Genomic DNA, 18,916 nt, shown 5'->3' with positions numbered 1-18,916 from the left:
ATAATTTACGTTGAGGTTATGACATCATATTACAGAAGTAACAGCAAATATTATAACAACAACACAATCGTTGCAAGGTCCCAAGGCTGGATGAAAAAAATAGAAGATTGTATATTGAATTCAACTTAAGGAACAATTATTACATCCTCCGACCGGACCTAGAGGAACGTCCGATCGGAGGCCAAATCGCGCCAAAAAACGAGAAATGCCGAGCAAATACCGAGCAATACAAAACAATAATGAGGAATACCATCACATGAAGACCCAATACCGAGTTATACCGAGATATACCGAGTTATACAAAAATTGTATCGAGTTTTTCCTAAGAAAAACTCAGTACAACTCGGTATTGTTCCGTATAACTCGGTATTGGCCTTCACAAAGCGGTATTCCTCGTTATTATCAAATAATACCTAGCAATACCAAGCAAATACCGAGTTTTTTGACGGGATTTTGCCTCCGACCGGACGTTCCTCTATGTCCTTACACCGGACCTAATAAAAGTTCCAACTTAAGACATCTCGAATGAGGACAAATTGCTGAACCGACAGCCCCGGGCCCTTGATTTACACTCCCCCCAACACATTAAATACTGGTAGTATTTGAACCACACCTGATTAGTTCTGAGTTATTTCCTGAATATTGTACATTGCAACCAGTATTTTCAGGTTCTTCGTAAAGTATAATCTATTAGTTGTTTCTTTCCAACTATTATTTCCCAATTTCATTGCAAAATATATTAATAAGCGTGGTACATTGACTGGAATTACTAGCATCTCTACCAATGTGGAAATTAACGGTAAATAAAAGATAGCCACCAATAATACTAAAAAATTCAGAATCATACCTTGTTAGCATACCTTGATGAGTCGGTGCTTGGAATTTATCAAATAAATTTCCATTATGGCTGAATATTCAGAAGGTGATCGCTTGAAATACTTGCATCAGCTTTTACAGAGCTCATTTTCAAATAATGCTGAATTATCTAAGCTTTTCTTTTTGGACTTTAAAAGATCTTGTTCCCATATTTTCCAAGCCTTCCTGACTTCGTCTAACTCTTCATCAGAAATAGCCACGCCATTTTCCAAGTTCTGTATCCATTCTGTCCACGGCAAATTTTTTGGATCTATGAATTTCGACAATTGAGGAAGCAAAACTGATTGATAGAACTCTTCAACGCCCTTCTGGATTTCTTCTGATTCTGCCATCTTTATCATTTCAGGACGACTATTTCCTGGACGCTTTCTAGAAGAAAACCGGTTATTTTGAAGAATGAGAACTTCAGAGGGAGCAATGGGGAGAATGATGCGTGCAAACTTTGCTAGAGACAAATCTATAATATCTCGAGGAAGTAAACTTTGCTTTACTGCAACTGCAGTTCCAACCATTTTTCGGATCTGTAAAAATAAAAAAGGAGAGCTAATATATTATGAACAAGTGAAAAAAAATCATTAATAGAATTTTCAGTATTTCAAAAACTAAGGAAAGCATACAAATCAAAATGCAGCCAAGGACGTCCCAACAATCGCCTCAACTCCAAGCCCACAAAATTAGCACTTGAGAATACTTTATCATTATTTTCCCCATTCCCACAAGTTAGACAATTACTTGACTATATGTTTCTGATCAAATGATTGAGAGGATTATATAAATTCCGTGGTAGTGAATAACAGCAGTTAAAAAAAAAAGAAAAAAAATCTTCAAAGGGAATCTGCGTCTAAATCCAAACTAACCATATTCATGCTAAAAAAGAGTCGGGGATTCTTTCAATGCGCGGTGACATAGATTATGCCGAAGTATGAATCTATCCACAAGCTAAAAACAGATATAAAAACAAACATAAAAAACGTTGAATATGTAAGATAACAAGGTGGAAATAAGTATATCCTTCTATGATACAAATTGTTAAAATAAGAACAAAAGAACCAGTTTGGATTTCAAAAAATAAGTGCTTTCAAAAAGTACGGAAATGTAGTGTCAAGTGCTTACTTGATGCAACATGAAAGATTCTCCATGAATTGACACTTCAACATAATTCAGTCCATATAATGTCTCCAACTTTCCACACGAGCATCTAAATATTTTTCTAAAATGCGATGAACTCAATCTGTCCATCTCATCAGGTTTATAAAGCCATCTAGCTTTTAAAGCAGGATTACTAATCGGGCTTCTCACGTCAATTCTTCCAGGTTCATAACAGTCACAATCATCCTCACCAAGGTCAACATTGTCTGAAATATCTTGTTGTTCTGCAGACTCACAATCAGTTTCCTGAATTAGCAAATCCAATTTAGCTTCAGGTGACCATGTTTGCCTGTTTTTATTGTGTTTTCCAGGAAGAGGTTTCCGATATTTGGACCGATATGTAAAATTATGATAAGGATGTTCCCCCTGCAGGGATGAAACAACAGTAGAGATAGTGAGTTTATCAGTCTTGACAATAGAAAGGCAGGTTAAACTTGCTTATTTAACAAGATTGCCTGAGCACCATAGACCATTTGAATTCATTAATTTATTTATAATGTTTTAATTAAGAGATAATTACATATGGCCAGCAGTATCAATTTCATAATAATTCACTAATCACAGTCAAAATTAATGCAGAGGAAATTCAAACGATATGACAAAAAGAAAGTTACTAGAGTTCAGTCAATTTATAGCTCACAATGCTTAAAGCATGCAGTAACATTCTCCACCATTTCCTAAAGCATCATAAGTTGTTTCATACCCATGATCGTCTTCTCAGGTGTTTTAGCAAGTAGCGACCAAGATCATGATGATGGTCATCCCTCTCAGGAGCCCTCAAAGAACTCGCCCAAAATCAAAGAGGAATTCAGCCAAGGAAAATGACGGGCGTCACTCCCCCACATCTGCCAGACAGATCGCCTTATGCTGGGTGATTAGGAAATTCATATGCACAAATACCACTGCTTTCCTTTAATGATTAGGCGACCTCGAGCTCCCTACACCATTCGTCGACCAGATCAAACAGCTCTTCATCTACGAGTTGATCCCCTTTCGGGACTCCGCCCTATGCCTACTTGCCCATCCTAAACATGCCCGACACAGACAACTCACCGAACAATTCACATTACCCTTCTGCAAACAACCAAGAGACAGCAAGTGTCCTAGAATAGTGTGCAATATTATATGGACATTTTATGTAGTATGTATTTTTATTTTTTTCTATATAGCCTTTCATGTAACCCTCAAAACCCTATAAAACAAGAAAGAGAGAGAGAGGATGATACAAACCAAGAGCTCACACGTTCGGTATTTCTTTGCCTTTCTCCGAAGTACTTCACACATGAACTCAACTCACCAAAAGAAGAGAAGCATAAAAACCAGAAATTTCATATCAAAATATTCATCATCCTTACAAGAGAACAATGGACCATATATATAGGCACCAAAACATTAAAGGAATAAAAGACAAGAAGGCCCTTGGCCAAACAACACAAAAGCTTCCTCAAGAGGGTAAAAGTATAATAAAATAAATAACACCACATAAATCTCCTATAACATATGAAAACTAAAAATATAAAGACTCAATCAAGGCCGTAGATCTCCAGCATCTACGGTGATAAACCCTTCAAGCTCTGATGTCCCCATCATTCTCCCAGAGTGGGAGAAAACTCGACCCTATTGAGTCAACTGTATGTGAACTCTCGTATCGCTCCAACACATCCGGGTCGATCCTCTGCACTCCTCACACTCAAGCCATGTATCTTCGATCTCTGACTTATCCTTCCACCTAACCAAATATCTTCTTCTTCCTTCATCCTTAGTAGAAATAATTTCATCATTCAAAACTATATCAATTTTATCAGCTTGGGGTGAATTGGGTAATTTGGATAGTGGAGGTAGGCTAGGGAGCTCACTGGGTGGGTTCACACAAGGCTCAACAAATGAGTTGGGTGGGTTAAAATCAAGTCCCTCATAGGCGATTAGATCCTCTATATTAAAGGAGGGACTTATGCCAAGATCTTAAGGAAGGTCCACCACAAAAGCATTGTCATTAATTTTCTTCACCACTCTAAAAGGACCAGCACTCTTAGCATGTAGTTTCCTAATAATCCCTTTTAGGAACTATTCCGGACGAATCCGAACCATCACATAATCACCTACTCCAAAAGTTCTGAATCACTTCTTAATGTCAACCTGAAGTTTGTAAGTTACATTGCTTTGATTTATCCTAGTTAAAATCTCTTTATGCAAATCATGCAAATGAGATGCAAATGATGATACAGAATCACTAACTCTAGACCTAGGGCTCATGGGAATCAAATATATAGGTTGCCTAGGTTTGAAACCATAGACTATCTCAGCTGGACTCAGACCCGTCAGACAGTTCATCGAGTTATTGTAGACAAATTCAGCAATAGGAAGTTTGGAATTCCAATCTCTAACATGCTCACCAACTAGGGTCCTCAAAAGATTTCCTAAACTGCTATTGACCAGTTCAGTTTGGCCATCAGTCAGAGAGTGAAAAGCTGTGGAGAATTGAAGTTTTGTACTCATTTTCAGCCATAAGGTTTTCCAGAAATAACTTGTGAATTTAACATCCCTATGAGACACGACGGTTTTGGGTAACCCATGTAGTCTACCACCTCATTGAAATAAAGCTTAGCAACAACTGAGGCATCAGATGTCCTAGAATAAGGTAAGAAGTGAGCCATCTTAGAGAATCTGTCAACTACAACAAATGACATCATTCCTACGAATAGTCTTTGGCAGGCCTACGATAAAATCGATACTGACATCCTGCCAAGGACAACTAGGGACGGGTAAAGTTGTATACATGCCAGTGTTTTGATTCCTTTGCTTGGCTAGTTGGCAGGTGTGACACCTACTGACTAACCTAGCAATATCTCTCTACAGGCTAGGTTAGAAGAAACAATACTCAACATCCTCTATGGTCTTATCACGGCCAAAGTAGCCAACAAGACCCCGCATGATGCTCCCAAACCAAAAATTCCCCAAGGGATGTGCACGGGATGCAAAGCTTCTGGGATCTAAATAGATACCCATCCTCAATGTGATAATCATTAAAAATGTACTTAGGGCCTGAGGAGAGAATGGAGTAAATCTCCTTAAAGTTAGGACACTCTAAATATTCTTCCTTTAACTACTCAAATACAGTGACTTTTGCCCTCATCTCGACAGTAGTCATCATACGACGACTAAGAGCATCAGCAGCTTTGTTCTCAACTTCAACCTTATGCCTAAGAGTACAGGTGTATTCTTGGAGGAATTCAACCCATCTGCCATGGCAGGCATTTAGCTTATTCCGGGAGTTTATGTAACGAAGATCTTCATGATCAGAGAAGATGATGAACTCTTGCAGGATCAAATAGTGTCGCCAATATCTCAGGGACTGAACCACAACATAAACTCCTTGTCATATGTGGAGTATCGCTGGCAAATTTCATTCAATTTCTAACTAAAATATGCCACAGGATGACCCTCTTGGGATTGGACCCCTCCAATACCAACTCCCGAAGCATCACATGACACTTCAAAGACTTTGAAAAAGTCAGGAAGTCTCAACACAGAGGCTTCAAACATCTTGTTTGATCTCATCAAAAGCTCTGGTGGCAGCCACAGACCACTGAAATTCTCCTTTCTTCAGACAATCAATGATGAGGGAGACAATGGAGCTGAAGTTCCTAATGAACCTTATGTAAAAAGTAGCTAAGCCATGGAAGCTCCCAACTTCTTGAATGTTCCTGGGAACAAGCCATTCAGCTATGGCTTTCACCTTCTTGGGGTCAGCAAAGACCACATGGGCTGAAACTATGAAGCCCAAAAACACAACTTGGTCAGTGAGGAAGATGCACTTCTTAGGATTATCATATAACTATTCTTTCCTCAGAACCTCAAATACCTAGCTGAGATGGTCTAAGTGCTGGTCTACAAAGCAACTATAGATAAGAATGACATTGAAATAGACGACAAGAAACTTACCCAAGAAGGGTTTCATCACCTGGGTCATGATTCTCATGAAAGTACTCGGGGCATTACTCAACCCTAATGGCATGACCAACCACTCATAGAAATAATCCTTAATCTTGAAAGCTGTCTTCCACTCATCCCCAAGACGAATCCTAATCTGGTGGTATCCACTCTTAAGATCGATTTTGAGAATAGAGTGGCTCCAGACATCATATCCAACATGTTATCTAGTTTAGGGATAGAGAAACGATACTTGACAGTGATTTTGTTGATAGAACAGCTATCAACACACATCATCCATGTACCATCCTTCTTGGGGGTAAGAAGGGATGGTACAGCACAAAGACTCAGACTCTCCTTATTGAAACCCCATTGTAGAAGTTCATCCACCTGTCTCTTGAGCTCAGCATGCTCAGTGGGATTCATACGGTAATGAGGCTAATTAGGGAGGGAAGCATCAGGGACAAGGTCAATGGCATGTTGTATATCCCTCAAAGGAGGCAACTGGTTAGGAAGGTCCTTAGAAAAAATATCAGAAAAGTCCAGAAGGATGGGCTGGACCTCCTGAGGAATGGGCCTCTCATGCTCCTCAGCAACCTCACGACCCACTAAAGCATAAAGGGGTGCACTTTGGGCTACATAGGAATCAATAATCTTGGTAGATACTAGGTTGAGCCCTTTACTAGATTTCATATGATTGGATTTAGGTTCATCCTTAAACTTTGGCTGACTAGGCAAGAGCTTGATCTCCTTGCCACCATGTTCAAAGACATTGTTATCAAAAAGCCAGGGGCGGCCCAAGATAACGTGACCCACATCCATAACGAGGATATCACACCAAACATTCTCTTTATAATCAGAAAAGGAGATGGGTATGAGGCTTCGTTCCCTCACCTTCAAGGCATTAAAGTTGACCCAAGCTACCTGGACTGGGTGGGAACAATAGAAAAGGCAAGGCGGGTCACCAAGCTAAAGGAGAGAGCATTGATGCAACTGCCACTATCAATGATGAGTTCGCAATTTTTATCTTTCAATTTGGTGTAGGTGTGAAAAATGGAAGTACTACGCTAGTCATCAACAAATCGAGGGTGTGACAGTGCACATCTCACCACACATAGGGGTGTGGGGTCCCATTTCTAGATGCCACGAATGACATCAGTATCATCCTCATCCTCATCAAAGAATTCACCATCAACATCTATTTGGTGAATGAGGTTAGCCGCAGGCTCAAGGTCTTCCATAGACACTTCTTCAATAATGGAGACCTTATAAGGGCTAAAGCACTGCGTGGCGATATGGCCATATCCATGGCACCTGAAGCACTTAGTCCCAGGGTGGGATTTAGGTGACTCCACCATGGGAGACTTGCCCTTCAGATTAGGCCGAGTCTAGGGTGTGTTAGAAGGTAGTCGATTGGGATGGCTAGGAGTCAGTCTAGGAGAAGAAACATGTAGTGTTGATCCACCAGGAGGCCTAAATGGGGGTCTAGACTCATTGTGACGAACAATGTGGTTTGGTCTAGATTCTTCCAGATCCAAGACTATGTTATAGTCACTCTCTAGGTGGTGATGTTTCTGGCAAATAATTCGTTGCGGACATCTTCGTGCAACCCTGCACAAAACATGGATAGGATCTGTGCATGAGTAGTGGTGGTCTCTCCACTGCAACGTATCATAAAGTCATCAAATGCTACAATATAGTCTTTTACCAATTTATAACCCTGGGTTAACCTGTTCCATCTATCCAAAAATCTCGAGAAATATGATGGTGGGAGGTATTTCTGCCTCAGTTCCCGCTTCATAGTTCTCCAATCAGTGACAGGATATACACCTCGAGATTACCTAAGATTTTCTAAATTAGTCTAATATTGACTAGCTCTCCCAATAAACTTCATTTTAGTAAATCTAACTTTTCGCTCCTCGGAAATATTATACCACTTAAAAAAATTATCCATACCCTTGATCCAACCCAGAAAGAGCTGGGGATCCAGGTTGCCATTAAATGTGGGAGCATCAACCCTAATATTTTTCAGCAAAGGAACATCAGGATCATGCATGGGATCATAACCATGGGGATGCTCACGATATGGTCGACCAACTGGGGCAGGGTGGTGTCCACGTGGGTGTCCACCATGTGCTGGGGTACTCCCTGGCCGAAAATAGGGTTATGACTAGGAGGGGGGTTTGGTCATACCTAGGTTGTTGTAGAGGAGAGGGGACATGGGGATATCCATCATTGGGGTTCAAGTCATCACCAACCATTGAAGAAATTTTACACGGAGTGTAAAGTGAAAGCATACTTCTTGCCCTATCTGGATTGTCAAACCTTTCTATAGTAAGGCGATGGAATTTGGTCGAATCGGCTTGGTTCTCCCTAACAACCTGAGTTAGGGCACCAATTTGACCAACTAAAATGTCTAAGGTCTGCTGAATTTGTTCTGGGTCCATGGGGAATACACTAGGTGACACTCTAGATGTTAAAGGAAAGTAGACAACACCTAGACTTCGCAAACAAAATGACACACAAGTAAAGGCCAATGATATGTTGGTGCAAAATGCAATTAGAGGCAAAAATGAAGGTAAATAAGATGGATCATAGCACATGCAACTAGGGTTACCATGCTCTGATACCAAATGATGTAGGATTAAGCGAAATAAGTCATACAATTAGAGATTTATGCAAAGATAACATCAAAGACAACAAATTAAACTTCATAGAATATTAAGAACAATAAGAAAATTTAAACTATTAAATCATGTGATAGCAAAAAACTAACAAGTAAAGGCTAAATATTAAAAATAGGTGAATCAATTTAGACTAGCTAACATGGATTGGCACAAGTTCAACATTTAATTAAAGGGCTAGTCACTAGAGTTTCTGATCACTCAAATTTAAGTAGGGTTTGGCGGATTAATCAACACATATGAGATGATGCTACTAAAGATGAAATGAGAAAACCAATATTTATTTAGATGAAGAACAAGGGGAGGGTTTGATACTTAGCTCATGAATGCGAGGAATGGAGTCCTTGATGAAATATCGGCAAGTTCCACCTTGGCTTGCCTTTGAAACCCTTGCTCTCTGTTGAATCGATGTCCTTGTTGCTTTAGAAGAAGCTAGGTTTCCTTGGAAAGGTAGAATAGTGAGGGGAAAAGAAAGATTCAGCTATATGAGGATATGGAAGTGGAGAAGTCAGATTGGGAGGTGAAGAGGTGGGGTTGGTTGCTTGGGAAAGAGAGAGGGTTGATGTGGCTTGCTTGGGAAGGGAATTAGTTGGCTTGAGATAGAGAAAAGTTAGCTTGAAAAAAGGAGAGGGCTGATGTGGCTTGCTAGGGAAGGGGACTAGTTGTATTGGGAAAGGGAAAAGTCAACACGAGAAAGAGAAAATTAAAGTGGATGTGAATCTCCAAAGGTCACAATTAATTGAGATAAATGCTCAATTAATGTGAATTAAATGCAGAATTTTGGAAGCTCAAGGGTCAAGGATGTTCGGGAGAAGGTGGAAATGGTTAGAGAGGAAGGGAAGGGGGTGGCGGCTGGTTGAGGACAGCAGTTTGCTGCTCCAAAGGTTGCAATTAATTGAAATAAATACCCAACAATGTTTGGGCGGCTAGAGAAGAATAAAACAAGAGAGAGAGAGAGAGAGAGAAGATACAAACCAAGAGCTTACACTTGTTGGGTATTTCTTTGCCTTTTCCCAAAGGACTTCACACACAAACTCAACTCACCAAGAGAAGAGAAGCATAAAAATTAGAATTTTTATATCAAAATATTCATCATCCTTACAAGAGAACAATGAGCCATATATATAGGCACCAAAATATGAAAGGAATAAAAGACAAGAAGACCCTTGACCAAACAACACAAAAGCTCCCTCAAGAGATGGTAAAACTATAATAAAATAAATAACACTACATAAATCTCCTACAACATATGAAAACTAAAAATATAAAGACTCAATCAAAGTCGTACATCTCCGAACTCTACGGTGATAAACCCTCCAAGCTCTGATATCCCCATCATAGATGAATATGAAAAAACTAATATATTTCTAACATTCTATAAAATCAAAGCAATAGGATTGACTATGATGGCTATGCATCCAGTAAAATGATGTATCAAGAAGACTAAGTATTTTTTGTATTTAAGTGAACATGCTTAATTTAAGAACATAAAGCAGATAGCTTCATAAAAAGCTAGAAGAATATGCCAGTGTGTTTATATAATTGGGCTGAGTTTATTTCAGGTATCAGGATTACAAAAAGTCCCATCTATTAAAAAAAAAAAATCTAACCCTAGTATATAACTTGCCTCAAAACTTTTGAGTATATCATTGAAGTCTGACAAGTGTTCCTCAATCTCATTAGAGCAGCACCCATTTTTTATCCCAATAATTTCAGCAGGAAGCATATAAGAGTACATCCGGAAATTGCATTCTCTTCTTGCATCAAAACTCCTGAAAAAAAGTATAAAAGATTAAAAGCAACTCAAGAAAAGTACCATTGACCTGAAATCACTGTTTTTGAAAGTGCACTAAAGCAAATGGTACAGAAGCTCCAAGAAGCGCTTAGCGTCTTCCAATGACATTGGGCAAATAAAACAAGTGCAGAAGTGCTTCGGTGTGGAAAGAACGCTATAAACTGTCCCATGTGAAAGCATCAGTCATACAACCTTCAAATTGTTTCCTATTTTGTGGTAAATTTCTTTGCTTAATTTCTTTATTTTAATGTTCCCATGAAGCTTACATGGTTCTTCATGAACCGTCCAAACCGGCCCCACCTGGGTCGGTTCAGGTCTATAGGAGGCAGGCTAAGCCGCCTCCTTAAAACAGTCGCTCGCCCAAGCTTGTGGGCCCTAGGGCGGAAATTAGAGAGAGGGAAGGGGCTAGCACAAAGAGAAACTATTTTGAATTAATGTATTTTAGGAAGCTTTTTATTGGTCTTTTAATAGGAAGATTTGTATTTAAAGAAGAAGAAAGGCTAGGGTTAGGGCATGCATACTTTGAGTTGTTCTCTTGGAGTTTTCCTTAGCGTCTTGAGCTCTAGATCCATCATCTAGAGATTGTGAGAGAACGATCGTCCTCTCAAATTGAGGATCAATTGTATCTTGCTTTGTGTTTGCTTAGCTCTGATTCAATTATTACAATCTACTGTTTTGGATTGATTTCATCTAGATTTTCGCATTATTTTCGTTGTTTTTACCAATTATTGTTAGGGTTGCTTGAGAACTCAAGTATTTCCTCTTGGATTACTTGCAAACTCGAGTATTTCTTATCAAATAGGTATCAGAGCGTTCTCTTGGGACCATCGGCAGCTGAAATTCTAAAATTTCAGTGGAGAAATTTCATTCGGAATAAGTTATTCTCGTAAATATTGGGTAGAAATATGGCAGGGAAGAAGGTTGAAGTTTTGAAAGGAGAAATTGGGAAACTTAAATCAAATTTGGAGGGAAAATTTACTGACTTTCAAAATCAGATTTCATCCAATAATAAAAGGATGGAAGGAAAGTTCGTCGTGACGGAAGAGATGTTAAAGAAATTGTTAGAAGTGAAGACCAATCAGGCGACATCGGAAACAAGGGAAACCATCGGCGGCCATGGAAGAGGAGAAAACCCTAACATGTTTAGGGGAAGGGAAAACCCGGAAGTGGAGATTTTGGAGGGTGAAGACGGAATGCTTCCTCTAGAACAACTTTCTAAAGAGAAGATGAGCACTGGTTTCGAAAGAAGGGTTGCTGATTTTGTAGGGAGAACGGAGGATTTTTACTGCAAAGGTGCTGAATTTGAAAGAAGAATAGGAGAATTCGATGAAGGGGTCGGGTATGATCGTCGGAGGGAAGATCGTGACAGCTGGGAAGCACCTCCTCTTCACGGAATGTGACGATATGGAGGATTAAAGGGCAATGGGGATGACCCGAATGTGAGGAAGCTGAAGATGCCCATCTTTGAGGGCGAGGATGGCCATTGTTGAATCTACAAGGTGAAACGATATTTCACCAACAACGGGTTGACGGAGAAAGAGAAGCTGACAGCAACAGAACTGTGTTTGGAGGGGAAGGCACTGGCATGGTACCAATGGCGTGACATGAGGCAACCCATCAAAAGCTGGAGGGAGTTCAAAAAGTGCTTACTAGAATGTTTCCAAACTGGTAGGGGATGAGACTTTCATAAACAATTCTTTGTCTTGACACGGGAGGGGACCGTGGCAGATTATCGTGACAGGTTCGAGTACTTGGCCAGCATATTAGACCGGCTCTCTGAGACAGTGCTGGAGGGGAATTTTATGAAAGGACTTAAACCGGAGATATGAACAACAGTTAGGATGATGAGGCCAAGAGACTTGGGGGAGGCCGTGGAGCTAGCCCAGTTGGTGGAGGATCTCAGAAAAGCAAACTACGAAAAAAAAGGTAAGGCTAAAGAGCGGTCTGAACAAACCGGGAGGAACAACGTTCAAAGTATGCATGCGTCTAACACCTAGCCTTTGCGGTGGGGTCTCGAATCTTTATAGGAAGACCACTACTCCTCTTTACTTAGCACCCAAAATACCAAATTCCTGGTTAACTGCTAGGGAGTCTGAAGAAAGTGCCCAAGGATAGAGCTAGAGGGGAAAATTTCAAAAGGTTGACTGAGAATGAGATACAGGAGAAGAGGGCAAAGGGGTTGTCTTTTAGATGTGATGAGAAGTACATGCCAGGGCATAGGTGTAAGGACCAAACTCTTCAGGTTCTCACCGTCTGTGATGACGAGGAAGCTGAAGAGAGAGATGAGAGCGGGTTAGAGATGGAGGAAGAGGAAAAGATGCATTTGGATGTGGCAGAAGTCTCCATAAACTCAGTGGTGTCCAAATCACACTGTGAAGTGAAGGGAGAGATAGCTGATAGAAAGGTAGTGGTGTTGATAGATAGTGGTGCAACCCACAATTTCATCTCCTCCCAAATTGTGGATCTGTTGGGGGTAATATAAGTAGATACAGGAGGTTACGGGGTGATAATGGGCACAAAAAAGGTGAAAATGGGTAGAGGAGTTTGTAGGGGAGTGGTGTTGACCATTTAGAGGATACACGTAAGGAAGAATTTTCTTCCCTTGGAATTGGGAGCACTGATGTCATCCTGGGAATGAAGTGACTGCAAACCTTGGAAGATACCAAGGTAAATTAGGGAACCCTGAGAATGGAACTGGTGGTAGGGGGGAAGAAAAAGGTGATTCAAGGTGATGCAGGAATGTCAAGGACTGGGATATCTCTCAAGTCTTTAACCAGGACCATAGAGGAGGTGGGTGGAGGATATTTGGTGGAGCTGCACAGTTTGGAGAGAGCTAGATTGAAGAAGGGATGGGACATACCCCTCTCCATACAGCCGATGATTTAGTAATTCCATGAGGTGTTTCAGCCACCTCAAGGATTGCCACCACCGAGGGAGCAGGAGCATGCCATCACCTTGAGGGAAGGGGTGTCACCCATCAGTGTCAGGCCCTACCGATATACTCAATTAAGAAGGATAAGATTGAAAAGCTGATTCGTGAGATGGTGGAGGCGGGGATCATCAGGCCGAGTGTGATTCATTTCTCTAGTCTAGTCCTACTGGTCAAGAAGAAGAATGGGGACTGGCAGTTTTGTGTGGACTACAAAGCTTTGAACAATGGGATAATGCCGAATAAGTTCCCTATTCCTATTGATTGATGAGCTCTTGGATGAACTGTATGGAGCAGTGATGTTCTCAAAGCTGTATTTGAAGTCGGGATACTATCAGATCGGAATGAGGGAGGCAAACATCTCAAAGATAGTTTTTAGGACAAACAAGGGGCATTATGAGTTCCTGGTAATGTCGTTTGGTCTTACCAACACCCCTGCTATTTTCCAATTGCTGATGAACAAGGTGTTCAGGCAATCCGGAAGTTTGTTCTAGCATTTTTTGATGACATACTGGTGTACAGCAAAACTGAGAAGAAGCATCTGGAGCACTTGAAGATAGTCTTGGGAGTTCTACAGGAACATCTGTTGAGGGCCAACCTGAAGAAGTATTGTTTTGCCCAGACCAGTGTGGAGTATTTGGGTCATATTGTGTCCAAAGAAGGGGTGGCAGCCAATCAGTCAAAGATTGAGGCTATGCTAAGGTGGCCCTTACCTAAGAATCTGATGGAGTTGAGAGTATTCTTAGGACTGACGGGCTACTACAGGAGGTTTGTAAAAATGTACAGTATTATAGCATGGTCACTGATAGAGCAGCTGAAGAAAGATAAGTTCTTATGGAGAGAGGCGGCCACAACAGCATTTAAGAGACTAAAGAAGACTATGACTATTGTACTAGCCTTAGCTTTACCATACTTCACTAAAACCGTTATAATAGAGACAAATGCTTCAGGGTACGGACTGGGAGTAGTACTCATGCAAAAAATCCTCAAACCATTGCCTACTTCAGCCAGGTGTTGACAGCCAGAGTCAGACTGAAATCAGTCTATGAGAGGGAGTTGATGGCCATCATCCTAGCCATCTAGAAGTGGCGACCGTACATGTTAGATAGGTTAGGTAGGCATTTCATTGTCAGAACTGACTAGACGAGCGAGAAGTACTTGTTGGAGCAGCAGATGGTGACTGAGGAGCATCAGTGGTGGCTGTCCAAATTGTTGGGACATGATTTTAAAATTTGGTACAGGCCAGGAGTGGAGAACAAGGCAACAAATGCTTTGCCCAGATGTAGGGGGAGCTGTAGACAGTGGCAATATCGGTTCCTTTGATGTTAGACTGGGAGGCCATCAAGGAGAGTGCTAGGGATGAGTTGGGAAAGATTAGGATAGATTTACTGAGGGAAGGGTGTAACCACCCAAGGTACTCCTTGGAGGGGGATAGGCTATTATATTAGAGGAGGTTTGTGATGCCCTAGACCTCAATCCACATTCCAAACTTACTCCAAGAGTTCCATGGGAGCGTTGTTGGAGGTCATTCAGGGGTGCAGACGACATACATGAGGTTAGCCCCAGAGCTGTATTGGAAGGAGATGCACAGAGATGTGGAGAAGATGGTGGCCAGGTGTGAAGTCTGTCAGAGGAACAAATATATGGCTATGTCGCCAGAAGGACTACTACAGTCGTTGGATTTACCAGGATGAGTATGGGAAGAGATATCCATGAACTTTATAAATTGGTTGTCACGTTCAGAAGGATTTATGATGATTGGTGGTGGAAAAATTGAGCAAGTGTGCTCATTTCATTCCCCTCCGACATCCATACACCGCAGTAACAGTGGCTTCAGCTTTCATTAGAGAGGTGGTCAGATTGCATGGAATACCAGAGGAGATAGTATCAGATAGAGATAAGGTGTTCCTCAGCCACTTTTGGAGGGAGATGTTCAGATTACATGGGACATTTCTGAAGAGGAGCACCGCATACCACCCACAAATGGATGGTCAAACAGAAGTGGTCAACATGAGCTTGTTGACCTACCTGAAATGCTTTGTATCGGAGACACCCATGTTATGGGCCAAGTGGCTATCATGGGCAGAGTACTGGTACAACACTTCTCATCATTCATCTTCTCAAAATGACCCCATTCAAGGTGTTGTACAGAAGGAATCCTCCTCACTTTGTGCACTTTGGGAGTAGCAGTACTTTAGTTTCTTTAATGGATGAGTACTTGGAGAGAGGAATAGAGTGTTAGAGGAGTTGAAGAGATATCTACTGAGAGCACAACAGATTATGAAGAAACAAGCTGATGGGCATGGAAAGACATCCAGTTTGAAGTAGGAGAGAGAGTGTTCTTGAAGCTCCGACCATACAGACAGAAGATAGTCTTAATATGACCCAAAATAAAATTTACATCACCAGAATATTAAACATAAAGTCTACAAGGATTTTCCTATTCCTTAACTAATTAGATTCACGTAGAGTCTTTCTATCCTCGATTAGCAATTAAAATAGCTATGAAGAAGCAGAATTGCATGCAAGGTAAAAATGTTTCAAAATGTCACAAGAATATTCAATTATATCGTAGGAAGACTCAACTTTAGAAAAGAAACATAGATGCAATAAAATTGAAATTTTACTTTTGCTTCGAGATAGAAAACTGATCATATATAAGAAATGGAAGGTAAATTATCAAATAGTAACTAGAAAAAAAAAATCATAATTTACAAGCTTTCTTCCAAATACAGCATAAAGTAGTTGCTTCTATTCAACATAGCTTGAAATTTCATTATTTATATTGATGCATGATGTCTACATTTAATTAAAGTAATCCAACAAGGTTATCTCACCATTGGGATGGTAAAATGCTGAAAACCTTGATATTACTTGGCAGATGATAGTTCACATAACTTGCAAGTAGAGTTCCATTAGGGTCATTCTTCCAAGCATCCTCTGGAATCTCCATCTTCAATGTAATGATAGTTGCCAGGGAATGGACCTGCGAAAGGAGGATTTGCAAAAAGGAAAAAATAAAAGAGTGAAGGTAAGCAAATGAGAAATAATGGCTTGAAAAGTTAGCCTCAATGGGTATCAGTATTGTATTGCATAGTTTTATTTTTCCACGCTGACTAAACCTTTTTTTTTTTCTTCATTTTTAGTAAAGGGTGGTGTAGATAAAATAGATATATTTTCCTAGCATTGTCATGAAAAATAAGAAAATTTAAATCATTCATCAAGGAATCATGACCAATGAAATAAAGCAAGGTAACCATTAGACCTTACACCTTTGTCAGTCCGACTACTCCGGGCCCACTTAATTTTTTGCAAGTCCCCATAATTACTATCACGGATGCCTCCAGCCTTATAGATGGCAGATTCTAACTCTGCTTCAATTGCTACAAGATATAAAACATTTAGGAAATCACACCCATGCTCAACTGATGAATAGCATTTAAAAATTTCTAACATTTAATTAATTAAACCAGGATATAAAAGTAATCAAGCATCAATCATAGGTAGCAAAATTATGAAACATAAATAAAATTGGGCATATAAAATCAAGAATTCATTAAAAGCCGACCAAATCATTATCGCAATGATATATATCTATTGACCTCATGAACTCAAGAGATTCATGTGTGACTCACTATTGATTTGATAATAACAAATTTTGTGCAATGACTTCTAATGATTTCTTAAATATTTCGATAGAGTTTTCATATAATATCAACCATCGCAAAGATAACGAAATTCCTAGACTAGCATGAAGCTTTCATCACTTCTATTCCACTAGCTTGAAGCTTTAAGCCACTAGCCATTTCCTTCAATGTGCATTGCTTTGGAATAGAAGCCACATATATGGTCGATAGTTATTGATGAAAACACATATCTTTTTATTCTATTTTTGCTCTATTGATGGTTCTTATATTTAGGAAAAAAATTCGGCTTTGTATTTTCACATTTTAAGCATCTCTTGGGTTGAGATTTCCGCATCTGGAGCAGAAAGAATGTTTTTATATGTCCCGTTAAATCGTATATAGTGATTGAATTTGTTTTTCTTAAAAAGTAATGTAAAAGGCGAAGCACAAAAAAGTTCGTTATTTCAACGTGTAAAAACAAAACAATTATTTAATCAATTGAGGCTCATTCCACATATGGTTATGTATACTAATTATAAATATAGCTAAAAAAATCTATTGTATCAAATCAATTAAGTGCATAAAATTCAAGCTAAATTATTTAGCCAAATTGGAAAAAATATTACATTTCAGTTATATTATTTAGTCAAATTAGAAATAATACTACTTTTGCCCACTAAATGACATGGTGAATAAATTATATAAAAATAAAACACTTCAATATTTAAACTTAATAGTGAACAATATCATTACTACAAAAATATAAAATAAATACATAAATATTTTACAAGTTACAAATCATTATGAAATTATCAACTACGAAGAGAATGAATATATATATATATATATATATATATATGATGATTATATTATAGCTTTGTAGTGTTATTGATTCTCTCGTATAACTCAACAAGTCTACAACAGCGCTTCTACTCTCTCACCATATCTTAATTATCGATGTTGATCACAAAAGAGTTGAACAAAATCTCAAATAGAATCGTGTTTTATCAATCCTGAGCTAATATGATTCAATTGTCCCAAACAAGACTGGCTATCAGGAGATACTCGAATCAACAATCATAAGGCATCAATAAAAAATCTTTAGTGGATTCAAAATATCCATACAAGACCACAATAAATGGAAAGGACTTTGACCAACAAACCGAGAAATGCTTAATGCAAGCTCGATGGATTCGACCTCTCTGCAGGACTAAATTCTTTGAGAATATCTCTAACAAAGTTTTGTGATTACAACTATAACACCCCAAGATCAAATTTAGAGGACTTATCAGTTTTAACCTCTAATTAATCCACCAGAGCTTTCATTAACTCATTTATAAAAATCAGTTCAACAGAAGAAATTATAAATCATACACATCAAAATATAAAACTATATTTCTTTCTCAAAATTCATGTACAAAAGTCAAGAGATCAATCAATACATATTTTATCTTTCTTTCTAATCTAACTTTAAAAAAATAAAAATAAAAATACAAAAAAATAAAGCAAAATCTGAAACCCTGATCTTCCTCACGCCACTAGACTCTAACCTCTTCCTGATAAACATGTAAAATCATGAAGTGAGCTAACAGCTCAGTGGGTTAGTAGAACCGACCATTGCAATCAATGCAAGGTAATAGAAACAGTATACATGTAATCATTCAACCAACATCAGCATGATCATATAATTGCAAAAGTAAAAAAAAATAAAAATAAAAAAATAAAATAAATAAAATAAAATTATATATATATATATATATAAATTGCAAAAGCATGTAGTTGTCAATTTAAACAAAATCATATCTTATGACGAATAACAATCAAGGTGAACTATATAATAGATAGTGATCAGTAACCAATAGTTATATCAAAGATCAGTAGATTCTAACTTTTCTATAACTCTTAGTTACAAAATTGTTTATATATA

General features: G+C 39.0%; 1 protein-coding gene across 3 annotated transcripts in view; it reads right to left on the bottom strand.

Annotated features, from left to right (window-relative positions):
* Nucleotides 1-593: 593 nt before the first annotated feature.
* LOC110112515 (putative tRNA pseudouridine synthase) overlaps nucleotides 594-18,916 on the bottom strand; it is a 21,947-nt gene continuing 3,624 nt past the window's right edge. For 2 of the 3 annotated variants that reach the window (XM_020844767.2, XM_028699070.1), the window contains 5 exons: nucleotides 16,634-16,746; nucleotides 16,201-16,349; nucleotides 10,267-10,411; nucleotides 1,990-2,391; nucleotides 600-1,397 (listed from right to left, as the gene is read on the bottom strand). In XM_020844767.2, the coding sequence (XP_020700426.1) occupies nucleotides 945-1,397; nucleotides 1,990-2,391; nucleotides 10,267-10,411; nucleotides 16,201-16,349; nucleotides 16,634-16,746 (1,262 nt within the window). In that variant the 3' untranslated portion in view covers nucleotides 600-944. Of the gene's footprint in view, nucleotides 1,398-1,989; nucleotides 2,392-10,266; nucleotides 10,412-16,200; nucleotides 16,350-16,633; nucleotides 16,747-18,916 lie in introns of all 3 variants that reach the window. The other variant, XR_003702237.1, reaches the window with a different exon arrangement.

This window comes from Dendrobium catenatum, unplaced genomic scaffold, assembly GCF_001605985.2.
Source record: "Dendrobium catenatum unplaced genomic scaffold, ASM160598v2 fragScaff_scaffold_1217, whole genome shotgun sequence".
NCBI lineage: Eukaryota > Viridiplantae > Streptophyta > Magnoliopsida > Asparagales > Orchidaceae > Dendrobium > Dendrobium catenatum.
The sequence above is the reverse complement of the archived record's forward strand: the minus strand, read 5'-3'. Positions and strand labels throughout refer to the sequence as shown.